Source organism: Arachis stenosperma, chromosome 2 (genome assembly GCF_014773155.1).
Source record: "Arachis stenosperma cultivar V10309 chromosome 2, arast.V10309.gnm1.PFL2, whole genome shotgun sequence".
Classification (NCBI taxonomy): Eukaryota; Viridiplantae; Streptophyta; class Magnoliopsida; order Fabales; family Fabaceae; genus Arachis; species Arachis stenosperma.
The window spans coordinates 102,365,854-102,390,225 of NC_080378.1; the positions used below are offsets into that span (position 1 = coordinate 102,365,854).

At 29.3% G+C, this 24,372-nt stretch overlaps 1 protein-coding gene across 1 annotated transcript; it reads left to right on the forward strand.

Moving 5' to 3' along the window:
- The first annotated feature begins 18,236 nt into the window (after window positions 1-18,236).
- Window positions 18,237-22,737, forward strand: LOC130963665 (histone-lysine N-methyltransferase, H3 lysine-9 specific SUVH5-like). Its single transcript, XM_057889766.1, has 3 exons — window positions 18,237-18,345; window positions 20,424-21,770; window positions 22,140-22,737. The coding sequence occupies exons 2-3, from the start codon at window positions 20,426-20,428 to the stop codon at window positions 22,409-22,411; spliced, it is 1,617 nt and encodes a 538-aa protein (XP_057745749.1). The 5' UTR covers window positions 18,237-18,345; window positions 20,424-20,425; the 3' UTR covers window positions 22,412-22,737.
- The last annotated feature ends 1,635 nt before the right edge of the window (window positions 22,738-24,372 follow it).

Genomic DNA, 24,372 nt, shown 5'->3' on the forward strand with positions numbered 1-24,372 from the left:
GAACTCCTTTGATTGATTTTCTCACTTTCTTCCATAGGATCTTGCATTATATTTCTTGGGAGGGAATTTGCTTGTTCCTCTTCCTGAGACTTGATAATCAACTGCACATATTTCTCTACATTTTTGACACTCGTCTTTATGTCATGTATGAATTCTTTCATGAGAAGCTCAATAGATGATGGTTCTTGATATGAATAAGAAGGAGATTATAGTTCTTGATATGGATAAAAAGAGGATGGTTCTTGGTATGAATAGGGAGATGGTGGCTCTTGATATGGGTAGAAAGATGATGGTTCTTGATATGAATAGAGAGGTGGTGGTTCTTGGTATGAATAGGGAGATGGTGGTTCTTGGTATGAATAGGGAGATGGTGGCTCTTGGTATGAATATGGAAATGGTGGTTCTTGATAGTTGGAACATGGAGTATTGAAGTTTCTTTGGTTTTGACTTTGCCAACCAAAATTTGGATAGTTCCTCCATCCATAATAATAAGAATCACTCCCTGGGTGTAAGTAGTAACCCATGTGATCTTGCTCTATTATTTTTTCTTAGCACAAAATACCAAACAGAATTAAACGCACCATGTGGTAAACAGGCAAGCAAAGAAGAAGAACATAAAGGAAATTTAAACTCAATAAATAAAATAACTAGGAAGAATAAAACAACTAAGGGGACACCAAACTTAATTTCAGAAATTAAGAGAAAAGAAAAAATTTAAATAAATAAATTACAATAATTTTTTTTAATTTTTTTTCAAAAATATTACACCAAAATTTAAATAAAATTAAAACTAAAACGCCTAATCTAAGCAATCAAATAATTAATAGTTGTTAATCACTATCAATTTCCGGCAACGGCGCCAAAAACTTGGTGCGGAATTTATAACCACAAACTAACCGGCAAGTGCACCGGGTCATACCAAGTAATACCTCAGGTGAGTGAGGGTCGATCCCATGAGGATTGATGGATCAAGAAACAATGGTTGAGTGATTGGCTTAGTCAGACAACAGAAAAGAGTGTTTTGGAGATTCAAAAGCATTAACAATAAATTCAGAATATTAGAAAGACATGCAAGTAAATAAGTTGGAAAAAACAATATGAAGAAGGCAGTTAAGGCTTCAGAGTTATCTATTTTTCGAATTGACTTTTCTTACTAACTATTTTAATCATGCAAGATTTAATTCATGGCAAACCATATGTGACTAGACCCTAATTTCTTAGACCTTTCTAGTCTCCTCTAATTCTCATCAATCGCCAATTCTTTGGTCAATCAATTCTAATTAGGGGGTGAAGTTTAATTCTGGTTATTATGCCACAAAAATCCTAATTGTCCAAATATAAGAGGATTATATGTCACGTATCTCGTTAAATCCAGATAACTAGAATTTAGGAAAAATTATTTTCAAACTGTTGTTCAAGTAAAGAGCTTTTCCAAGTTATACAATAACTCAATTAGAAAGAGAATCATACTTCCATTCCACCCAAATTCATAAGATAAAGAACAAAAATAATTCTTGAAATATAAATCAAAACATGAAATAAAATAAAAAAATAATAGTATCAATTCATACAATGGACAGAGTTTCTAACCTTAACAGTGGAGGTTTAGTTGCTCGTAGAAAAGAGTGAAAACTAGGATTCTCGTAAACTGTAAAGTGCGGAATGAGATGGAATCTCATTAAAGAGAAGTTTCTTTTCTCTTTTATATCTAATCCTAAATAAATTTAAAATCTAATTTCTAAAATTAAAATAATATCTTTTCCTATTTTAAAATCAAATTTAAATTTAAATCAGAATTAATTATAGCAATCAGCATGTCTTCAATTGATGGATGGGGACCACTTGCTTTGTAAGATCCATGCCTAACTTGGTGAAGAGCTGCGCCTTACTTGAGTGCCAAAATGGGACCCAAAAATCGCCCCCAGCGTTTTCTGCATTTTCTGCACGTGGCGCATGTCACGCGTACGCGTCAGTCATGCGTACGCGTACGCGTCAGGTACGCGCACGCGTCGCTATACAGATCTCCAAATCACGCGCACGCATCAGGTACGCGCACGCATCAGGTACGCGCACGCGTCACTCCTCGTTGGTTATCTCTTTCAATTCTTGTGCTCTTCTTCTACAGAAAATCCATTAAATCCAGCCGAATGCTACCTAAAATAAACAGAATTACACAAGACTCAAAGTAGCATCCATAGTGGCTAAAAGATAACTAATTCTTGATTAAACTCAACAAATTAAATGCGAATTCACTAGGAAAAGATAAGAAAGATGCTCACGCATCAGTTGTTGATGAGGTTGTGCCTCGAGCTGGGGGAGCTGTGATTGGGGCTGGGTTACGACCTGATTTTCTTTCGGTAAATAATTTCACAAATATAATCGCGTTGTAAGTATAGTTCTAAACCAACAGAGAATTCTTTCGTACAAAAGTTTGGTTGTCACAAGTAACAAAACCCAATAAAATTTATAACCGAAGTATTCAAACCTCGGGTCATCTTCTCAAGAAATTGCAGGGAAGTATGATTTATTATTGGTTATGGAAAACAATATTTTTGGGTTTTTGAAAGGTTGAACAAGGAAAATAGATTGCAGGAAATTAAATCAATAGCAAAGAAAACTCTTGGCAAGGTATGAAAACTGGAAGTCCTATCCTAGTTATCCTTATCAATGGTGATGAGAATTATATTTTTTCTCCCACTCAGTCAACCTCTAACTATGAAGGTAAGTCAAGTGGACAAATCAATTTAACACCTAAAGTCCTAGTCAACTCCTAAGGAAAGACTAGAGTTATAGGAATCTAAATCAATCAGCAAAGATAACAATATCAATCACGATGAGTTTGACAACTCAAGAGTCACCAATTAATCAACCAGAACCAAGAATATAGAAAGCTAAATAAAAATCGTATATCTGAAATACCTCAAATTACATTAATAAAAGAAATCAAATCTAACATGGAAAAGTTCATAAGTTAAATTGGGAAAATAAATAAAATGAACATTGAACCTGGAAATTGAGAAGAAGAAATCTTGAATCCTTTAAGAGGAATCCTAATCCTAAATCCTAAGAGAGAGGAGAGAGCATCTCTCTCTCTCTAAAACTACATCTAAAAACTAAAATTGTGAATTATGAATGAATTGTTCTTTGGATGCATTCCCCCACTTTATAGCCTCTAATCTGTGTTTTCTGGACCGAAAACTGGGTCAAAAATAGCCCAAAAATCGCTGTTTGCGAATTTTGCCACGCTGGTTTTTCGTCACTGTGACACATCCGCGTGGAGCACGCATTCGCATCACCTAGATGTACGGCCACTATTGCAAATTATATATCATTTTGAAGCTCCGGATATTAGCTTTCCAATGCAACTAAAACTGCTTCATTTGGATCTCTGTAGCTCAAGTTATGACCATTTGAGTGCGAAGAGGTCAGGCTGACAGCTTTGCAGTTCCTTCAACTTCTTGTATTCCTTCCACTTTTGCATGCTTCTTTTCCATCCTCTAAGCCGTTCTTGCCCTATAAATCCTGAAATCACTTAACACACATATCACGGCATCGAATGGTATAAAGAGAGGATTAAAATTAATAAAATTAAGACCAAAGAAACATGTTCTCAATCATAACACAGAATTAGGAAGGAAAATGTCAAACATGCAAATTTTATGAATAAGTGAGTAGAGAATTGATAAAAACCACTTAAATTAGTACCAGATAAATCATAAAATAGTGGTTTATCACTGGGACTGAACCTAGACCTTACGAAGGCGGCCCCTGGGCCTAGAGGACCCAGAAGGAGAGGGGTTAGGGTCGGTAGCGTCAGCAACAACAACAATAACAATATCAAAACTGTTAGAGGACCAAACCTAGGGTTTTCTTTGAGGAATTAGCGAAATTGAGCTGACCTTGGCATAGGGAGGGTGGCTGGGAGCAGCGTTCATTCTGGTGGTGGCCAGTGGCGAAGAAGAGTGGTTGTTCGGCTCCTGGATGAAGGGCTTTGAGATTTAGGGAGGAATTTGACCTTTTAGGTTGGGCATTTCAAAAATTAAGAGCTCACCAAGATCAACGAGATTAAATAGGGAGGGAGGGAGGTTAACTGGGCAGGGGAGGTCCAGCCCATGTAACTCTATTTGGCTAACATGGTAAGGCTTGATGGTGGTGCATTCGATGCCTTCCCAGGCGCTGGTGCAGCATTCGGTGGAAGCGTTCCAGGAGGAGAGCATGGATGAGTTGCCGAATTCTCGCTTCACTTGGAGGAGGATTTTTTCTCATGTGGACTGCACTTCTTTGAGAATATTGTAGGAGACACCCATATCAATAGAACTATGGGAAGAAGGAACATGGAGATGGTACTGGTGCTTGTCATTATTGTGTTTGCGATTGATGCTATTATTGTTGTGGAAATGTTTGGGGCCTGAAAAGTGTTTATAAAGCAATCAGCATGATCTGTTCGGGGAACTGGAGAAGGGCACGGTGGCTGAAATGGTTGGCATGGGGAGGGTGTTGGTGGCCGGACCTGCTGGTGGAGGGATCGAGGATGGGTCCATGGAGAGAGAAAGAGATAGAAAATGAGATTTTTATTATAGAGAGAGTGAAGAGTATGTGGTTTTGTTGTAACATAGAGTGTGTGTGGGGTGGAAATTGGGAGTTGGAAAATGGAGAAGATGGAGAAGGAAGTAGTGAAACGGCATCGTTTTCGTGCCTGGGGACTAATATGTCTTGTTTTCAAAAGCTCAAAGCCACGTGCCATCTCGTTACGGACAGGTCAGCTTCACGTATGCCACATCAGAGTTTTTCGTCGGGTCCAACGGAGTGAATTCAATGGAAGGGTTAATTTGTCTATGTTTTACAGGGATCAGGGACATGAATATATTTTCCATTCCTCGAGGATGAAAATATCCGCAGAAAAAAAAGTCATGGACCTATTTGTTCTTTTCTCAAAATCAAATAAATGGTGTAGATTTAATGTATAAAATAGATGCGAAAGACGTTGCTTTTTTCAAATTAAAATTGACAACTCTACCGTCAATTTTTATTGCTAAAAACACCAACCCCGCGCCCGCTTCCCGCTTCCAAGTTCAGAAGCACAATTTTACCCCAAATTCCTCACCAACCCTCGTTTTATCCTTTTCTTTTCTACATTCTTCACCAACCCGCCTCCAAGTTCAGAAACAATGTTGTTAATTTCCTCACCAACCCTCATTTTACCCCAAATTCACCAACCCTCATTCTCCGCTGTCGTTGTTGCGCTCTGTTGCTGCCGTGCTGCTGTCGCTCCCATTGTCGCTCCTCTTGCTCGCACCGCCTGTCGCTCCGCTGCTGTCGCGCCGCCGTCACTTCTTCTCTCTGTTTCCGCTATTGCTCCTCCTACTTTGGTTCTCCTTCGCTCTCTCTCAATCGAGCTCACAAGAATCAGGTATCGTTTTTTGACTGTTACTAAACTCTTTCCAAAGCCAACTTCAGTTTCATTTGAAAATCCCCTATTTCAGGTGTAAACTTGATCTAATTGTAATATACTGTTTTCTAAATCTAAAAATTCTGGTCATGTTATTCTGATTTCATTTTATTTTAAGAGCTAAGACTAAGTTTAATGATTCCATAATTTCATAGAAGATCATTTTATTTTTCTGTTTGGTAGAAACAGAAGCACTCTTAATGGTGGATTCTCATACTCACATGGTCCATATTTAAGAGCCACATGATAAATACTCTTGCTGAGATCTTTCTTTCAATTTGTAACAAAATTATTAGGTAAATATGAAGTAGTAGTAATGTAGTAATAATTTGCACCTTTGCAACTTGCATGGCCATTCTGTTCATAATATATGTATGAAGTGCCAACCTACTGGATTTTATATTAAAGCAATATCGGATATGATTTTGAAAGGTAAAACAAAAAGGAAAAGATGAATAAGAAAAAAAGAAAAAGAAGATGGTAATAATTATGAAAAAAAGAAGAAGAAGCAGCAGAAGATGAGGAAGAGGAAGATGAAGAGTTTTGAATTATACGGAACTTATCAGTACACATACACCGAAAATTCTTAAATAATACACTCAAATATCTTTGTGTTACACCCAAATATCTTCGTGTTACACCAAAATTTGCTGCAAATACAGAAAAATATTTTCTCTAATGCTGTATTTTTTTTCTTCTTTTTTTATTTCTTTCTTTCTTTTTGCTGAATGAATGTAAGTTCATCCTCTTTCAAGTAATTTTGCAGCATTTATGTATTTTTTCTTCTTCTTTGTTTGTTTTTTTGTTTTTATACTTGTTAAGAGAGTAAAACAAGAAGAAATATGAGAAGGTAAAATATAAAGAAAAAGATGGATAAGAAAAAAAGAAGAAGAAGATGGTGATGATGATGAAAAAAAGAAGAAGAAGCAGCAGCAGAATATGAGGAAGAGAAAGAGGAAGAGTTTTGAATTATGCAGAACTTATCAGCACACATATACCAAAAATTTTTAAACAATATACTCAAATATCTTTGTATTACACCCAAATATCTTCATGTTACACCCAAATTTGCTGCAAATATAGAAAAATAATTTCTCTAATGCTGCATTTTTTTCTTCTTCTTTTTTCCCCCTTATTTCTTTCTTCTTTTAGTTGAATGAATGTAAGTTTATCATCTTCCAAGTAATTTTGTACCATTATGTGTTTCTTCTTCTTCTTTGTTTGATTTGTTTTGTTTTTGTTCTTGTTAAGAGAGTAAAACAAGAAGAAACTTGAGAAGATAAAATAAGAAAAAAAAGATGAATAAGAAAAAAAAAGATGACGATGATGATGAAAAAGAAGAAGAAGAAGTACCAGAAGATGAGGAGGAGGAAAAAGAAAAATTTTGAATTATGCAGAACTTATCAGCATATATACACCGAAAATTCTTAAACAATATACTCAAATATGTTCGTGTTACAAAAATTTGTTGTAAATATAGAAAATATTTTCTTTAATGTAGAACTTTTACATTACATTCAATTCAAACCATCAACAATGAACAACAATTTTCACAAACAAAAACATTATTCACCTACAGAATCATAAACTACTAACGAAATATTAACTAAAATCGAACCACAACCTCAGCTACTTGATTGGATTCAAAACAATAATCAACTTTGTTCTAGTTCAATTGACAATCTGAACTTGAATTATTCATTATCTTCACCAACGAGATAACTGTTCAAAACTAATTTTAAAGGTTGATTTCAAAAACGTAGAGAACAAACAAAGAGAAACGCAGAGAACACAGAGATGGAAGAGAACGTAGATCGAAAACGTTGAAAAAATTCGAAAACAGAAACAAAATCCTTTCAAAAAAGTATTTATATATTCGCGCGTTGATTGAAAAGTTAGTTAGATTAAGAGGCGTATGAGGTGAATAAGGGTAAAATGACTTGTATGAACTTGTATGTAGAGAATAATTGATTTTGAATATGTGAAAAAATTTAGGAGTGTTAAATGGACTAAGTGTGTGTTTGGATTGGCAATTTATAGAATTAGTTTTGGTAGAAATAAGTTTGCATCAATGTGATTTATATTTGACAATTTTATACTAAAATTGATTTTGATAAAATGAAAGTTTTTTAATATAATATTAATTAAAACTTTTTTTAGATAGATAATTAATAAAATAATAAATTTAGAAATTTATCATTATAATAATAATAATTATAATAATGAGAGATAAACTTTTTATAATTTAATTTAAATTGTTCTTGATTATAGAATTATTAAAAGAGATATTAATAATTCGAATAGACATATATATTGGGTATTCGTTGGATGAAAATTAATAAATCTCATTTATTAAATTATACAAGTGTGATTACCCGTGCCATGCACGTTATAAGATTGAAATTATAATTTTAAATTATTTTTTAAAATTAATTTAAATTATAATAATTTGATTAATAAAAAATTAATATGTTATGGATTGTTTGTTTTTTTTTTTTAAAATTTAGTATTAATTGGATTAACTCTAAAATAGTCATTAATCGATTTTAATAATCTACTTTCTTCAATAAATCAGACATATATACTGAATGTGATCATAAATAATATAGTAATAGTTAAATCTACCCACAAATATATTGGCTATTATCACACTCTAAAACAAATTAAATATAAAAGCTATTAGCACGCACTTATAAATCTATAAAATCGCACTATCTTTAATTCGTGCAAGGGTTTATTTATCAAATAAACTTAAAATATAAATAAAAAATATTTATAAAATGGACCTAGCATCACTTGAAAGAATCATGGAAAATAATCAACTTACCTTATCATCTATAAGAACCATTTCTATGTAAGTCGTCTTGTTCTTATCAAATTTGGATGAGACTTTTCATAACCTTATAATTCTTGCCTTTATTTTTCAAACTTTTTCATTACATAATCTATCATAGCTAATACTGTTGATAGAATCATAGTTAGTATCCTTTAGGTATGAAAAATAATAAACAGAAGAAGTTTCATGTCTGAGATACGAATTTTCTAGATGATAAATAATTATAACAATTCACTATTAATCCTTATATATATATACACACACTAATTATACACGGTAATAGTTAACAAATATTTTCAATGGAGACACTTACTCAATATATATGTTATCGACATTAATTATATGCCAATATTTTTAAAAAAGAGCTAAAAGAGGAGATATATAAATATATATAATATTATTGCTATATAAAAAGCATACATAAATTGCTACATTTTTTTATTATGTTATACAACTTAAAATTATACTATCATGTTATTATTAATCCTAGATACTTGCTATAATTATATCAAATTTAATTATGAATCTAAATAAATAAAATAGATATCATTCAATATTATTTTTTTCTTTTTTACATTCAATATTATTGTAAATATAAAAAGTAAAATAATTAATAAAAAAATATGAGCAGAAAATAAAGCATATTAATTAAAATTCAATTTATTATCTAATTAATCTTGTGTCCATACGATATAACTTTACAAAAATGTTATGAATCATAACCTTTTTTATTCTACAAAAAAAGAAAACACTATATGTAGTCTTTAGTAGTACAAAAAATAATTATAAAAATTAATTATTGATATTGATATTAATCATAATTGATATTAATACTATAATTTTTAAAATATTTTTACTTTTTTAAAATATAATGCATGTACCGTGTAGACTTTATTATCCACTAATTGATATCAAATTAAATGGGTCACTATTAATGTGTGCATCAATTATCTCCTATTAAAATTATTGCACTTGGATGAGAATTAGAACTATATCAATTGATATAATTAGAATGATTAAAAATATCGATGATTTATAAGTAGTTTAATAACGCATTAAATATTAATTTGATATAATTATAATAAAGATATTTTCTTAAATTAATATAATCATGCATTATTTATGAGCTAATTGTAATATAATTAAAATAAATTTATTTGAGAAAAAAAATTTATGTATAATTTTCAGAAATTATAATAATTTTTTTATTTATATATACGTATATATTAATTTTGTTAAATAATTCTATATATATATATATATATATATATATATAATAATATATATACATAAATGAATTATATTTTGTTAAACTCCATGTTACCAGTTATTAAAAATATTTAAATCACATGTATTAATTTTTTTGTTATAATTATTTTGTTTTATACATATGATTATTTTTTATTCTACAATCGTGCAATAATATTTTTTATAATATTATTGCTATATATGAAGCAGCTTTATATTACTATAATTATATCAAATTTAATTATGATGGTAAATAAATAAAATAGGAAACAATCAAAACTAATTTTTTTATAGTCAAAATTTACTGTAAATATAAAAAATAAAATCACTAATGATTAAAAATTTGAGTAGAAAATAAAAATCTATAAGCTAAATTCAATTTGTTAACTAATTAATTTTATGTTTATATAATATTATTATTGTTATATATTGATTAAAACTGCGAATACATACTAATAAAATTATTACATACAAATGAGAATTAGAACTATATCAATTATATTAATTATATAAATTCGAAATTATTATTATTATTATTATTATTATTATTATTATTATTATTATTATTATTATTGAGAAATGATGATAATTCACGTGATAATGAATATTACCTATAAAACATCTAAAATTAAATAATATTCAAGTATAATTATGTGACAATTATAATTAAAAAATTACTGTATATGAAGTCACATGAATTATTATTATAATTGATATAATAATTGCTATAATTGCTACATATTCTCAATCTTATTGGTTGTATCAATTTAACTATATCAATTATATTCAAATTAGTAGTCAATTATTTTTATGAAAATTTTTGCTATAATTAGATTATACTTATGAGATTATCTTGTATTAATCGTTATAATTAATTTAATAAAGATATTTATTAAGTATATATGTTATCTATATTAATTATATGCCAATATTTGTAAGAATGAGTTTAAAAAAGTGATATATAAATATATATAATATTATTGTTATATAAAAAATAGATTTAAATAATATATTAAATATTAATTTAATATAATTATAATAAAAATATTTTTCTAAAATAATATAATCATACATTATTCATGAGCTAATTATAATGCAATTAATTAAATGTATAATATTATTTTATATTATTTATTTACCGTCATGATTTGATTTGATTATTTTCTAGTTTATTTACTTACATAAATGATTAAAATATATAACATAACTATCGTAATTATTATAATTTTATGATATAATTATAATTAACATATTTTATTGTAATTAAATATTGATTTGATATAATTATAATGAAAAAAGTTTCCTAAAATAATATAATCATACATTATTTATGAGCTAATTATAATACAATTAAAGATATTATTATATCATAATGCCTACTTACTATATTAATATAATATTAAAAGATACATGTTTCATTATTTTTATAAATAAAATTGATTTTTATTGGCAACTAAATTGTATTTAGGTCAACGAAAACTATATGTTTAGGTAAAGATTTTTTGTCAAATATAATGAAAATACAAATAAAGAAATAAAGGATAAAAATAAACTTAAATAATATATCTGGCACCACTTCATTTTATTAATTATTAAATTATTTAAAAATAGTACATCCACGAAAAATACTCATAATATATAAATTGAGGCAATAATTTAAAATTTTCTAATTATAATTTAATCAAATACTAATATTAAAACCAAATTACTTAAACAATATTAAATCTATTCTAGTTCTTAGTCACGTATAATATAGAGTCATTCTCGTAACGATAACCAACTGAAATAACATCGTAAATATCAATATTTAGAATTCGTGCAAATTCAAACCATCCTCTTGTTAAATAAGCTTCATCATCCGCTATTCATGCAATACGGCAAGGTATAGAATTGCCACATCGAGAAACCAAACTAACCCTTATTCCTCTCAATGGCATTGCATGCATGCAAAAGAAAGCCGGTAATTTCTGAAAAAAATCACAATATGTTATAAAATTATTCTAATAATGAACAACTTAAAATAAGAAAATTTAAATATATTACCAATCATTGAAATTGCATATCCGAGTTTATCACGAATTTAGCATAATTGAACTTAAACTGAGAGAATTCAATCTCATTATGTGCTCCACTTTGAAGATTTTCGGGCAGACGTAACAAGTATGGAGTGGATGGAACTTGAACTTGCCTTATAAAATTCCGTGGATGCAATTCCTCAATCAAAAATTGAGCTCCTCCCAAGAAAGCTAACTTTAACCACATTCCATTAGGTTGGTTATCATAGGTGAGTAAATCCAACCATCTTTCAGTAAAGAAGAGATTATTGTCCCTTCTTTGAACGCTTACATCCATGTAGTTTGAACCTGAATCAGTGAAGACAACTCGATGAGGTATTTCATGGATGTGATGCATTGTAAACGATTGTGGTAAAAGACAATCGAACTGGAACATTAGACGATAAGAATAACTTAGAGTAACAACAATTAATAAATTATTAAAAGAATAATATAATAGAATGAGTATATGAAAAATATTATAAAAAATTATAAATTGTACTTTAAAAGGATCAACTTCAATAAAAAACGAAGAATACATTCTTATTCTATGAAGTAGTAAAAAAAATACTAAATATAAAATTATGAGCTGACTCTCAAATTTAGATTCATGTACCACAGAAAAATACTATTTATAGACCTTAGTAAAACAAAAATAAATATGTAAATTACTTATTATTGAGGCAATTTTTTATTATATACTGTAATTACGCATTATAATTAATAAGTAGTTTAATAGTGCATTAAATATTGATTTGATATAATTATAATGAAGATATGTTCCTAAATTAGTATAATTATATATTATTCATTAAATATTAATTATAATAAAGGTATTTTTTATAAAATAATTTAGAATAGATGAAAATTTTCATTTGTTTTGGAGGGAAAACGGACTCACGAGAGATTGACACGTCACCCTTATTAGCTGGGGGAAAACCCAATTTTAGTATATTAAGTAGATATATATAGATGGTGTATATAGAGATATGATAATTAAATTGACTCATTTTGAGAATTTTTAATAGTTATAATTACTGCAAATTTGTCAATAGGATATTCTCAAAATGAATATAGTACTAGAGTTTTTTTGACTTGCAATTATCATACTAATTAACAATGTGTTTATCATACTTTGATTTCAGACACTTAATACTATATAGTGCTATTTGAATGGATATTGGGTATCATTTAAATACTTATAAAATTAACGATTAGTCAATAAAGAATCCATCAACTCTCAGTAAAGAGTTTGAGCTCTGTAATTATAATGATTGAGATGAATAAAATCTTGGACAAGAAGATTAAATAAATGAAGAAATGAATTTCTTAGATAATTCATAATTCATTATAATAATGGTAACAAGTTAGAGTTTGACAATTAAATCATGTTCTAAGAGTTAACCAACTAACCAAGAGCTAAAAATACAAAAGGAATTATACTTTGTTCTTATTGGATTCTTAGTAAAAATATATCACTTCATACTATCGGGGCGTTAAGAAGGGTTGCTAAACGTCAATTTTGATTAGTAAATTTAGTGTGATTAATTTGCTACTCGTTTAATATTGAGCTTATATGACACATACTAACAAATATTCTAATCATTACTAAATAATTATTTAATTTTTATTTTAATTTGATCAATAAATAATTATATTAATTTAAATATAATAATATGATAATTGAAAATATTAGAATAATTTATTCCTAAATTTGAATTGGATGAAATCTTAATCGATTTTGTTTTAAATTGAATTGTGATATAATATGATTTATAATATTTTAATTTAAAATGAGATAAGATAAAATTCAAATTTAAAATAAAATAAAATTTAAATTTAAAATTAATAACAAATCTCATTATATATATATATATATATATATATATAAAAATAAGAGTAGAGAAAACATACTAATACACAAGAATTTTATATATACAAACATATATGAACATAATTTTTGGAAAAAAATTTTATAATGTACAAAAATTTTTTTTAATTTAAATCAGATATCTATTAATAAAAAAATTGACAATAAAAATTTTTAATGTGAATACACATAAGTCTTCGTATTATCAAAAGAAAAAATTTGTTTTTATTAGCATATTCATGTATTTAAATTTAATCTATAGTATTATTAGAATAAATTTAAGTATAAAATAACTTTTTAATATTATTTTATTATTTTTATTACGTATTATGAAGACATTATTATCTTACAATAAGTCCAAGAAATTTTAGCCGGACGATATCCCGTTTGTTTTTTCTTTGTTTTTTTTAACAGCATATATGAACACCCTAAAGAATTTGTTATATCAAAGACCACATGTGACATGTTCAACAGGTATTTTTTTTTTTTTTAATTTACGCTTTACCACTTCATAGTAACTTGAAGTCTTGAATAGTCATAGAATGGAAGGTTATTCAAATTCAAGTCTTGAATTTTTTCTAAGACTTGATTTTTTTGTTCATCGCTATTTTTATTTTAACAATAAAATTTCTTCACTATCTATCCCACTCCAAAAGATATGATTAGATATTCTGGGAACAAATTTTCTCAATTTAATTTAAATCATTCGAAATATTTTACAACTGTAGATTTTATTATTGATTTTGTTGTTATTTGGATTTCAATAGCCACTATATATATATATATATATATATATATATATATATATATATATATAACTACAAATAATTAACAAGACTAGTCATATGGTCGTCACACATATTCAACAAGAGTCATGGACCTTACTACGTTAATTCTATTTTTGATGATGCTTTATTGCTTTTCTCTTCCTATCAGCCGGGTAAGTAAGTTTGATTGTTTGAATATTTTCTATTTATATATATATCGGATTTTAAATTAAGTCTGCGTCACAAGGATATCTGTTTTCAATTTTTTTTTTTCTTTTTTTATGTTCATAATTGATAATTGAGTCAAAGCTTATTAGTGACACTAGAGTGCCCCGTTTTCTTCTTTTTCTAAGTTATCTTTATTTTACTTCAAGATCACAAACAAAAGTCGCTTAATTTTTTTATTATATATATATAAGCGACAATAAAACCTTACCTTTGCATCTTAGAAAATCGTTTCCTTTCTTTTTTCTGTTTGATAATTATCTTAGAAAACGGCTTATTAGAAGAGAATTTATTTCGATGTATTGATAAAAAATATAGACTAAAGTATCGTTTTTGTCTCCCAACATTTAGAGTAAATTTTAAAGTTGTCCCTAACGTTTGAATTGACCTATTTAAGTCCCTAATGTTTTAAAATTGACTTAATGTTAATCTGCCATTAAGAATCTGTTAACGGAATTAACGGTAGGACAAAATTGAGACGGTTTTGAAACGTTAAGAACTTAAATAGGACGAACGTTGGAAACAAAAACGATACATAGAAATAAATTTTAATTTTACCCTTTAATAATATCAATTTTTTACGGTACATAATTATTCAATTATTTTTTAATCACATCTAAGTAAGTTACACTTAATCATATTAATTTTATTCTAAATAAATTTATTTTTTTATAATTTTACTCTTAAAAATTTTTACTCATCATAAAATATTTGTAGAATGAATAATACATAAACTTGAGGGAAAAAATGATATATATACAATAAAATAATGTGATTCTAGTCATTTTATAAATATTTCATAATAAATAAAAATTTGGATAAAGTATATTTTTTGTCTTTGAAGTTTGGTAAAAGTTTTAAAAATATCCTTAAGTTTTATTTTGTTTCAATTTTGTCCCAAAAATTTTCGATTTGCATCAAATATACCCTCGACGGCTAAATTTTTAAAAAATTTAAGACCAATCTAACAATAATGCATAAAAATTATGCTTAATTTTCTTGTGTTGAGTGTTGTTCTTATAAAATTGTTGTTGAATTAGTCTTAAATTTTTTGAAAAATTAGCCGTTAAGGATATATTTGATGCAAATCGAAAACTTCTAGGACAAAATTGAAACAAAATAAAACTTAAGGGTATTTTTGAAACTTTTGTCAAACTTCAGGGACAAAAGTATACTTTACTCTAAAAATTTTAAGAGTAAAATTATATAAAAAAAACATATTTAGAATCAAAGTAATGTGATTAATTGTGATTAAAAAATAATTGAATAACTATGTACCGTAAAAGATTGATATTAGTGAAGGATAAAATTAAAATTTATTTCTATGTATCGTTTTTGTCCCCAACGTTTTCGTCTTATTTAAGTCCCTAATGTTTCAAAATCGTCTCAATTTTGTCCCGCCGTCAATTCCGTTAACAGATTCTTAATGGTAGGATAACATTGAGTTGATTTTGATTTTGAAGGGATAACTTTGAGACTTACCCCAAACGTTGAGGACAAAAACGATACTTTATTCAAAAATATACTATTGTTTATTTAAATATTATTATTTGAGCTAATTTGAATTGGTCTAATAGTTAGTATACTAATCTGTTTAAATAAGTGTTAGAATTTAAATTTTATATTGTACTTACAACTAATTTATTGGTTAACGACAAATTTTTAAATAAAACTCGGATATACCACAAACTAATTCTTAGTCTACCATGTTAGAGATACCGTGCACGAGACACAAGAAAATTATCTATATAAATTTTGAATGTGAAAAATTTAGAGAGTCAAATGGATTAAATATGTGTTTGGATTGGTAATTTATAAAATTAATTTTTAATAGAAATAAGTTTGTGCCAATATAATTTATATTTGACAATTATATATTAAAATTATTAAAAAATAATAATTTAATAAAAATTAATATTTATTTATTAAATTAGAAATAATGTACAAAATTTGATAAAATATATTACTAAAAATAAAAATAATATATGAATAAATCAGAATTTTTTTAGTATTTTTTTAAGTACTTTCAATAATCTTATTTCTTATTTTTATTATTAGTTTAGGTTTCAACTTTTTACATGAAAAAATATTAGAACTAATAAGAACCAAAAAATCAAATATAAATATATGTTAAGTAAATACAGAAGCTATAACTTTCGAGTATATTTGATTTAGTCTTGGAGAAGAAAAAGGTAAGTTAAAATTAAATTTCTTAAATGCTGTTTTTTTTTGTGTTTGATAACTTTTCCTGTTCTAAATGCGTATGTGATATTAATATTATAGTGGCCCTTTCACTCGTTTTTGGCACTAATTTAACAAATACAGTGATCATTTGATACTCTTATATATCTGAATAAAACTTAAATATCAGATCATTATTGTGTTTACTGAGAGCGAGAGTATAATTATTATAATATAATTAGAATTTAAGAGATTAAATTAATAAAAACTGTATGTGAATCTGAGAAACTACTGTAAAAATTTAGTCTCGAATTTCACTCATAAAAAATATAAAAAAATTGAGAAAAGTTAAAGAAAAAAAAAGATAATATCATTACCATTTTATTTTTATAACAACCTAAAATATTACTGTCCATCTTATATGATTGTGATATACTTTTTCTTCCAAAAATAGAGTAAACAACTGTCTTCTTATTCAGATTTTCTGGGGTTGCCTTATTTTTGTATAATCTTAATATATTTAAGTCTAGGATTCAGTATTATTCAAAATCAGTTCTCCTACGTGATTCATATTTTTTCTTACCCAACCAATAACTCACATTAAAATATAATTTACTTGTTTAGACAAATAGTATGATTTTTTTATTTTTTATAATTATATTTAATATATACTAAAATTATCATTAAAATTAATTATTAATATAAATTATGTATTAAAAAAATAAATTATATATAAATTAATTTTTTGAGTGCATAAAATATTTGTATAACTTAAACATTAATATATTATGAAATATTATGCCATTGAGTCTTAGGGGTGTATTGGGTATATGGATTGGGTGAAAATTAAGTTTGTCTTAATTTAAATTAATATATACTGAGTCTATTTTTTGGATTATAATTTGATTTTATATCCAATAAAATTTAAACATTTTCAAGCCATAATTATACTAAGTTTAAATTAAGTGAAAATCGAGTCTTTAAATCTTTAACAATAATTTATAAAAAAATTAATTTATAAAAATTTATGACACGTTTATAAAAAAAAAGAAAATTTGTTTTCGAAAAGTTGATATCGATATTTAAACTTAAATTTGTCTATAAATTTTAATGTGATATTTTTTTGATATATTTTTTTAATTCAACAAGTGTGATTAAAAATAAAACAATAAACTTATAATTAATATAACATAATATTAAAATTAATTTAAAAAATATATATTATTTTTAATTTTTTTAGGATGCATATAGAATAGGTAAAATCGAATTCATTTTGACTCGAATCTAATTTTAAATAATAACCAAATCTATTTTTGAGATCTAAATTCAATTCTAAATCCAATAAAATTATACAAAATTAGACCCTAAAAAATTTGAATTTGGACTGAATATTCTTCGAGTCGGTTCGGGCATCTCCGCCCTATTGAGTCTAATATTTTTGTTTTGTTTTTTAGGGAAAAGAAAAACAGAAATCATCCCATTTTGGCATTTTCTCTCGCTAGGTCAAATTGACCCTTTGGGTATAATGGGTCCCACCACAGTGTAATAATGATTTAGCTTGTGAGCAAGTTCTTCTGTAGTAGCAATTAACACACTCTGTTCAATGTTTCAAACTTCAAATTTCAATGTTCAAAGTTCAACTAAACGTGCAGTGGGGTGTGGCGAGCACTGAAGAGTTAATAGAGTGAACTTCCCGGTCCTTTTCATCTTCGTCGGTAAGTTTGAATCTCTTTTATTTTATCTCTATGAATTTTCTCTCACATTTTAAGTTTTTCCGTCTTTTTATTTTATTTTATTTTTCTGCTGATTGAGTAACGCTTCTTTCTTCGGTGCACAAACCATGGAACAAAGTAAAATAATAAATTCTCTTTTATATATTAAAAGAATGTTCTTTTCCCGTCAATCTAGTCTCCATTTTCAACTTTTTTTTCATTTGTTTTATATTAATCATTATCCTGCTTTTATGAAACTTGTCTTCTTCCCTTTCAATGCCGTCTTTTCTCTTTTATTATTAGGGTTTACTGATTTAGTTATCTTGTGTTTAGAGTTTAGATTTTTTTTTTGGTTTTCACGATACCCCTCAACTTCAACCCGGCAAGACAAGGAATAATCAGCCGTGATATTGAGCTTCATTTGAGGGTTTGTCACGAATGAGTTACTACAAAATTCGACACTTATTTAAGCGGACCAGTGAGCTAACCATCCCAATTAGACTCTTTAAATAGTTATCTTGTGCCCTAACTCAAAGTTAATCAAATTAGCTCTATCTCGACTCCTTAAGTAGCTCTATTAGCTGAGTTGATGAGTTTGTGAGCTAAACTTTAGCGAACTCATAAATTTAAATGAGTCAAGTTTAAATTTGGTAAGCTCTTATTAGCTTGATTATACACATAAATTTATAACCTTACAATGTTATTTATAATAATATATATGTAAAACACATAATTTTTATATATAATTATGATTATAATAGAAGATATAATTTATAATTAATAGACAGATAATATATATAATTGATATAATTAATATTTGTTTATATATAAGTTATATAATTTATTTATATAAAATTATAAATTATGTTTATGTTATTTGAGATAGTTCTTAAATTTTTGGTTAGCCAAGTTTTAAATTTTACAAATAGGTTTGATTGTTAATAAACGAAATCTTGAGACAAGTTCAATTTTCATTAATCGAGCTGGTCTTAGTCTTAATAAGAACGCACAATAATAGAAATTTTTAAGTTTTTTTATCTATTTAATACATTGAAAATGTAAAAAATTTCATAACTGTGAGTAAAACAATTTTTTTTAGATCTTCTTGAAATCTACTCGTTATATTTTCATGATTACACTAATGATTAACAAAATCCGTTATAAATATGAAACTGAATTGAATACATGTAGTTTTTTACTAGTGACATCTGTTCAAATTGTAATAATTCTTTTTTTACTTTATTTAAATTTAAATAAAATGCCCATACGGTTACAAATTACAATGCTATAAGTTATAATGTTGTCTGGTACTTTCCAGAGTGTTCACATTTGCATGTGGTTGATCGGTTGTTCCCTTTGAAACTCAATTCCTTTCCCTCTATGAACCTCACTCTCTATCACTTAGGTCTGCATTCTCTTTTCTTTTTATCCTAACTCTGTGTTCTTTTACCATTTTGATTCTTGTTCTTGCATGCATAACTAGTTCTTGGAAATGCTAATTTGATAACACCAAAATGAAACAACAATCCAATAGTTTCAAATGCGTTCACCACTCTCTTTTCTCTTTTCTAATTGATGGCAATTGAGACTTTTTTTGTTTTGTTTTGCTTTCTAGTGAGCATTTCCCATCATTTTCTTCTCAAAGCCCTGATTTTCTAAGTGTCTGTTTTCGTTGTTCTTTCAATGCAATGTCTAGTTGTTTCCACAGATGGTTGTTTCTTAATTAGTGAAAGACTGGGAGGGTTTCTATGAATGAAAATGGAAATCTCTATTATTCACTGTTCCAAGATTGGTTGTTTTTATGTCTTTTTCAAATTCCCACTTTTCTATTGATTATGCTTTTGTATTAATTTCTGGACAAAATCAGTAAATCACCATGGACTAAAATTTTTCACTTGAACCAGTTCTAATTGTTCAGCTTTTCCACTATGCTCTACTTTCAGAAGGTGCAAGGGTGGTTACATGTTAAATCCTTTATCATATTCAATGATTTATGCATTATCTTGAGCCATTCTTGTTTTTCTATGTAAAGCTGCACTTTTTCATGTGTGGTGTTGATAATATGTTCTATTTTTGTGTAGGAATGCAGGATTCAAAATCATTTGGAATAAAGCAAGAAGGGTATCATAATCCTTCATCCATCATGAAAACAGAGGAATTCTCGCTCCGACGCAGCAAAGTGAAGCAAGCATTGATGATATTTCGGAACTTGTTTTCAAAACTCTTTAGCGAGTACAAAACAGATCACTATGATAATGTGAAAGCAAAATTTAAAGCTTTGAATGATGCTGCAATGTTGATGCAGAGGAAGCATCAATGGGTGAACTGCCAAAAACGGGTGGGGCATGTCCCCGGGATTGAAGTTGGAGACCGATTTCAGTATAGGAATGAACTCAATGTTGTCGGCCTCCATCGCCAGTTTGTCAATGGAATCGATTACGTGGGGAAGGGCAAGAACTCTTTAGCCACAAGCATTGTTGTAACCAATCGCTACGATAATGCTAGAAATCATGGTGGTTCATTGGTTTATAGTGGTCATGGATGGAATCCTAATGTGAAAGGTGGATCTATGCCCCGTGATCAAAAGTTGGCCGGCGGAAATCTTGCTTTGAAGAATAGCATGGATGCTAAGAGTCCCGTGCGGGTTATATTGAAGGTTGATGGAAAATCTGGTGGAGGCATAGAGAAGAAAACCAATGATAAATTCTCATATATATATGATGGATTGTATTTTGTTGAGAAGATGATACAAGAAAGAGGAACTCATGGGAAACTTGTATTCAAGTTTTTGTTGAACAAACTTGAAGAACCTTCAACTTGTGTTCCCCCCAAGGATGAGGTTATCAAGAATGTCAACAAATTTGGGCAACTTGATATTTTCACTTTGAGGAAAAGGCTCAAAACTAAAGGTTGTGCAACTAAAAATGATGTTATTATCATGAATGATATCTCTAACGGACAAGAGAAGTTTCCTATTCGAGTCGTTGCATCAACTGATGGTATTAAAAGGCCTCCATCTTTTGATTACATAGTAAACAACATTTATGTTGATAGCTTCGAGAAGCCAATGTTATGTGGTTGTGACTGCGTAAATGGATGTGTGGATTGGGAGAAATGTATCTGTGTTTTTAAGAATGGTGGAACAATACCATATGACTCTAAGAAAAGGCTTGCTTCTGGATTGGAATCACGTGTTATATACGAGTGCGGCTCTTCTTGCAAGTGTTCCTCGTCTTGCTCCAACCGATTAAGTCAACATGGCCTTCAATTCCAACTTGAAATCTTCAACTCCGAATCAAAGGGCTGGGGTGTTAGAACGCGCTCTTTCATTCCTGCTGGAAGCTTTGTTTGTGAGTACATTGGTGAAGTCCATCATCATAGAGAAGCTGGATCTAGGCAAAAAGTTGATAGTTATGTTGTAACTATGGGTATGTAATATTTCTATGCAGAATAATTTTTTCTCTAATGGTGTCTTAGTGAATTTGAGTCTTGGGGGGGAAGGGAAAGAATTTACTCTTAAAGTCGTAAACTCTTCTCTTGTAAGAGTTTACGAGTTCACACGAGAGTTTGATAACCTTGAAAGGAAAGTCTTGAAGAGTAAAATGCTCCCCACTTTACTCTTCATCTAAGGGTGCAATTGCGAGTTGGGATCTTGGAGGGGAAGGGAGGGCTTTGAGAGTAAAATAGACTCTACTGACGAAGTTACTCATTTTCCTCCCTCGCACAAAATCCGAACTCGCAGGCACACCAGAGTTTACATCTTCAATTCATCTAATTGTTGTGTTCTTTATTTGCAGTTGTTGAAAAGTGTTTCATTGATGCTGCAAGACGGGGAAACATTGGAAGATTCATAAACCATAGCTGTTCTCCTAATCTTCAAGTCATGGAGGTTATGTATGATGACAATGATAAGAACCTTCCCCATAAAATCTTTTTTGCATTACAGGACATACCTGCTGGAAGAGAGCTGAGTTTTGATTACAACATCTGCAAGCCAAGGGTTATCGGGACTGGCAGCAACATTTGCCAATGTGGTTCGCCCAAATGCGTTGGGCGAATTTACGTTTAAAGGTATCAACACCATCCTTTTTGGTGTATGGTGATAGAAAATTAGGTTGCTAGAAGTTTAACATTAGATGATAGTTTAACTAATTAGATGGTTTTAAAAGAAGTGGTTATAGTTCTTACCATGTAAAGAAAGCTGTAGTAGCTATTAAAATAGTTCTAGAGTCATGGCAATGCTAGCTTGTGTGAGTATCTGCTCTAGTAGATTTTGGAATAGAACTCAATTCTATGATAATAGTTGTTAGTTCCTGTATATGTTAAATGGAAACTGACTTAAATAGTAGACTATCCATTATGATGTGTGTGTATCCATGTTTTGCATTCACTATCCTAAATGGTGTGATGACAAATTCTTATCTTATAATATTGTTCTTGATTCTTCAATAGTCGTGGTTCTGTGTCCGTTCAAATAAAAAATTCATTATTTACCTATATGTGTAATATACCAAGATTTATTTTTTTGTGTTATTTTGTAATTTCATTGTTAGGCTATGCCAGGGAAATTAAGGAACAATTCAATTTCGTTGGCTGTTCCAACGAAATATGTAATGTGATTTTCAGTAACACAATTTGTTGCCATAATAGGCAAAATTTGATACAAATATATTGTATCTTAATATTGCGCCCACTACAAGCGAAATCAATGTAGAAAAACGTGCGAATTTTGCTTACACTAGGGTGATGAATGGTGTTGGGTTTTCGTAAGTTTCCAAGTCAGATGATGAAGGGGTTTGAATTGCTTTCAATAATGACAACGAAGAGGTGACAAAGTTCGTCTAAAAATATCCACTGGCAGTGGGGCTTTTTTATATAAATAAATATATGAAAAACTTTATTTTCAGGAATATGTATGGATTGAAATATTGTCTGAAATACGCATGGCCAACTCAAGGGCGTCGCCCACGAAATGGAGTTGTCCATCAACTCACCCCCGGCGCCCGTGAAATGGAGGGGACAGCTACAAGGTCCAATTCACCTGCGGCGGACACGAAATGGGGAAACCAGGGGCGGCAGACATGAATTGCACTTCATGTGTACCGCCCACGAATTGGGACCATAATTTGCCTATATAAATGCTCCTGGATCATCCTCAAAAGAAGCCATTATCTACACTCTCCTCCTACTCTCCAAAATTGCTCTCAACCTCATCACCTTCTTCCTTTCTTAAAAATTTTCGGGTATTCAGATTGGTTTGCTATTTGTATGGCTTCGGGGAACGTTTACGTGATTATATACCCTAATGGAGAAATTTCTCATACAGCAGAAGGTATTACATTCGTATGCGACAATCCATTGTGGATAATGATTTCGCCACAGACATCGTTGCAAGATTTGAAGAATCTGATTCAGATGCATACAAGAATGGTTGGAAAAAAGGAAATCACGAAGCTGACTTACAGGATGCCGGTTGCAGTGGCCAACTCGTTTGCGTATCAAAAGATGCAGATAAAATCTGATCAGCATGTGTCGATGATGTTTTCTTATCATCGCAGCATAGGAAGCATCTATTAGTTGGAGCTTTGTCTGAATCTTCAGGATATTGGTGGAAGCTCGTCCAGTTCGAATAATGTGGAAGGTGTCAGAAATCGTGGAGCGGCTGATTTTGTTCCGGCTCGGGATACCAGTAGGGCACCAAGTCCAAGCTTCAACGCGTTCGTTCCGCGGGAGCAAAATGTAGCTATTTGTGAAGCACGCCCCGCCCCTTCTACACATGTTGGGTTCGATAGGGTTCCTGATGCTGCTATTGCAGATACGTCTGACGAGGATGAGATTAAAGATTTCAGCGGTGACGAGGCAGAAGCCATGTCGGAGACGCAGCCTCTGCATGGTGACCCTGTTCCTCCAACACGGGTCGAACCAGAAGGTGGTGGTGTATCTTCCTCCACACCAGCACACTACCTGTCCTTAAATCTTGGAGCAATGCATTTGAGTAACGTAGAGGACAGACCGAGCAGCTACCCTTTG

Bases quoted from the DNA above. Each gene is read 5' to 3' on its own strand.
- LOC130963665 (XM_057889766.1), top strand. From the start codon at position 20,426: ATGCAGGATTCAAAATCATTTGGAATAAAGCAAGAAGGGTATCATAAT. The intron at 21,771-22,139 runs GTATGTAATATT...CTTTATTTGCAG, and splicing joins TAGTTATGTTGTAACTATGG to TTGTTGAAAAGTGTTTCATT.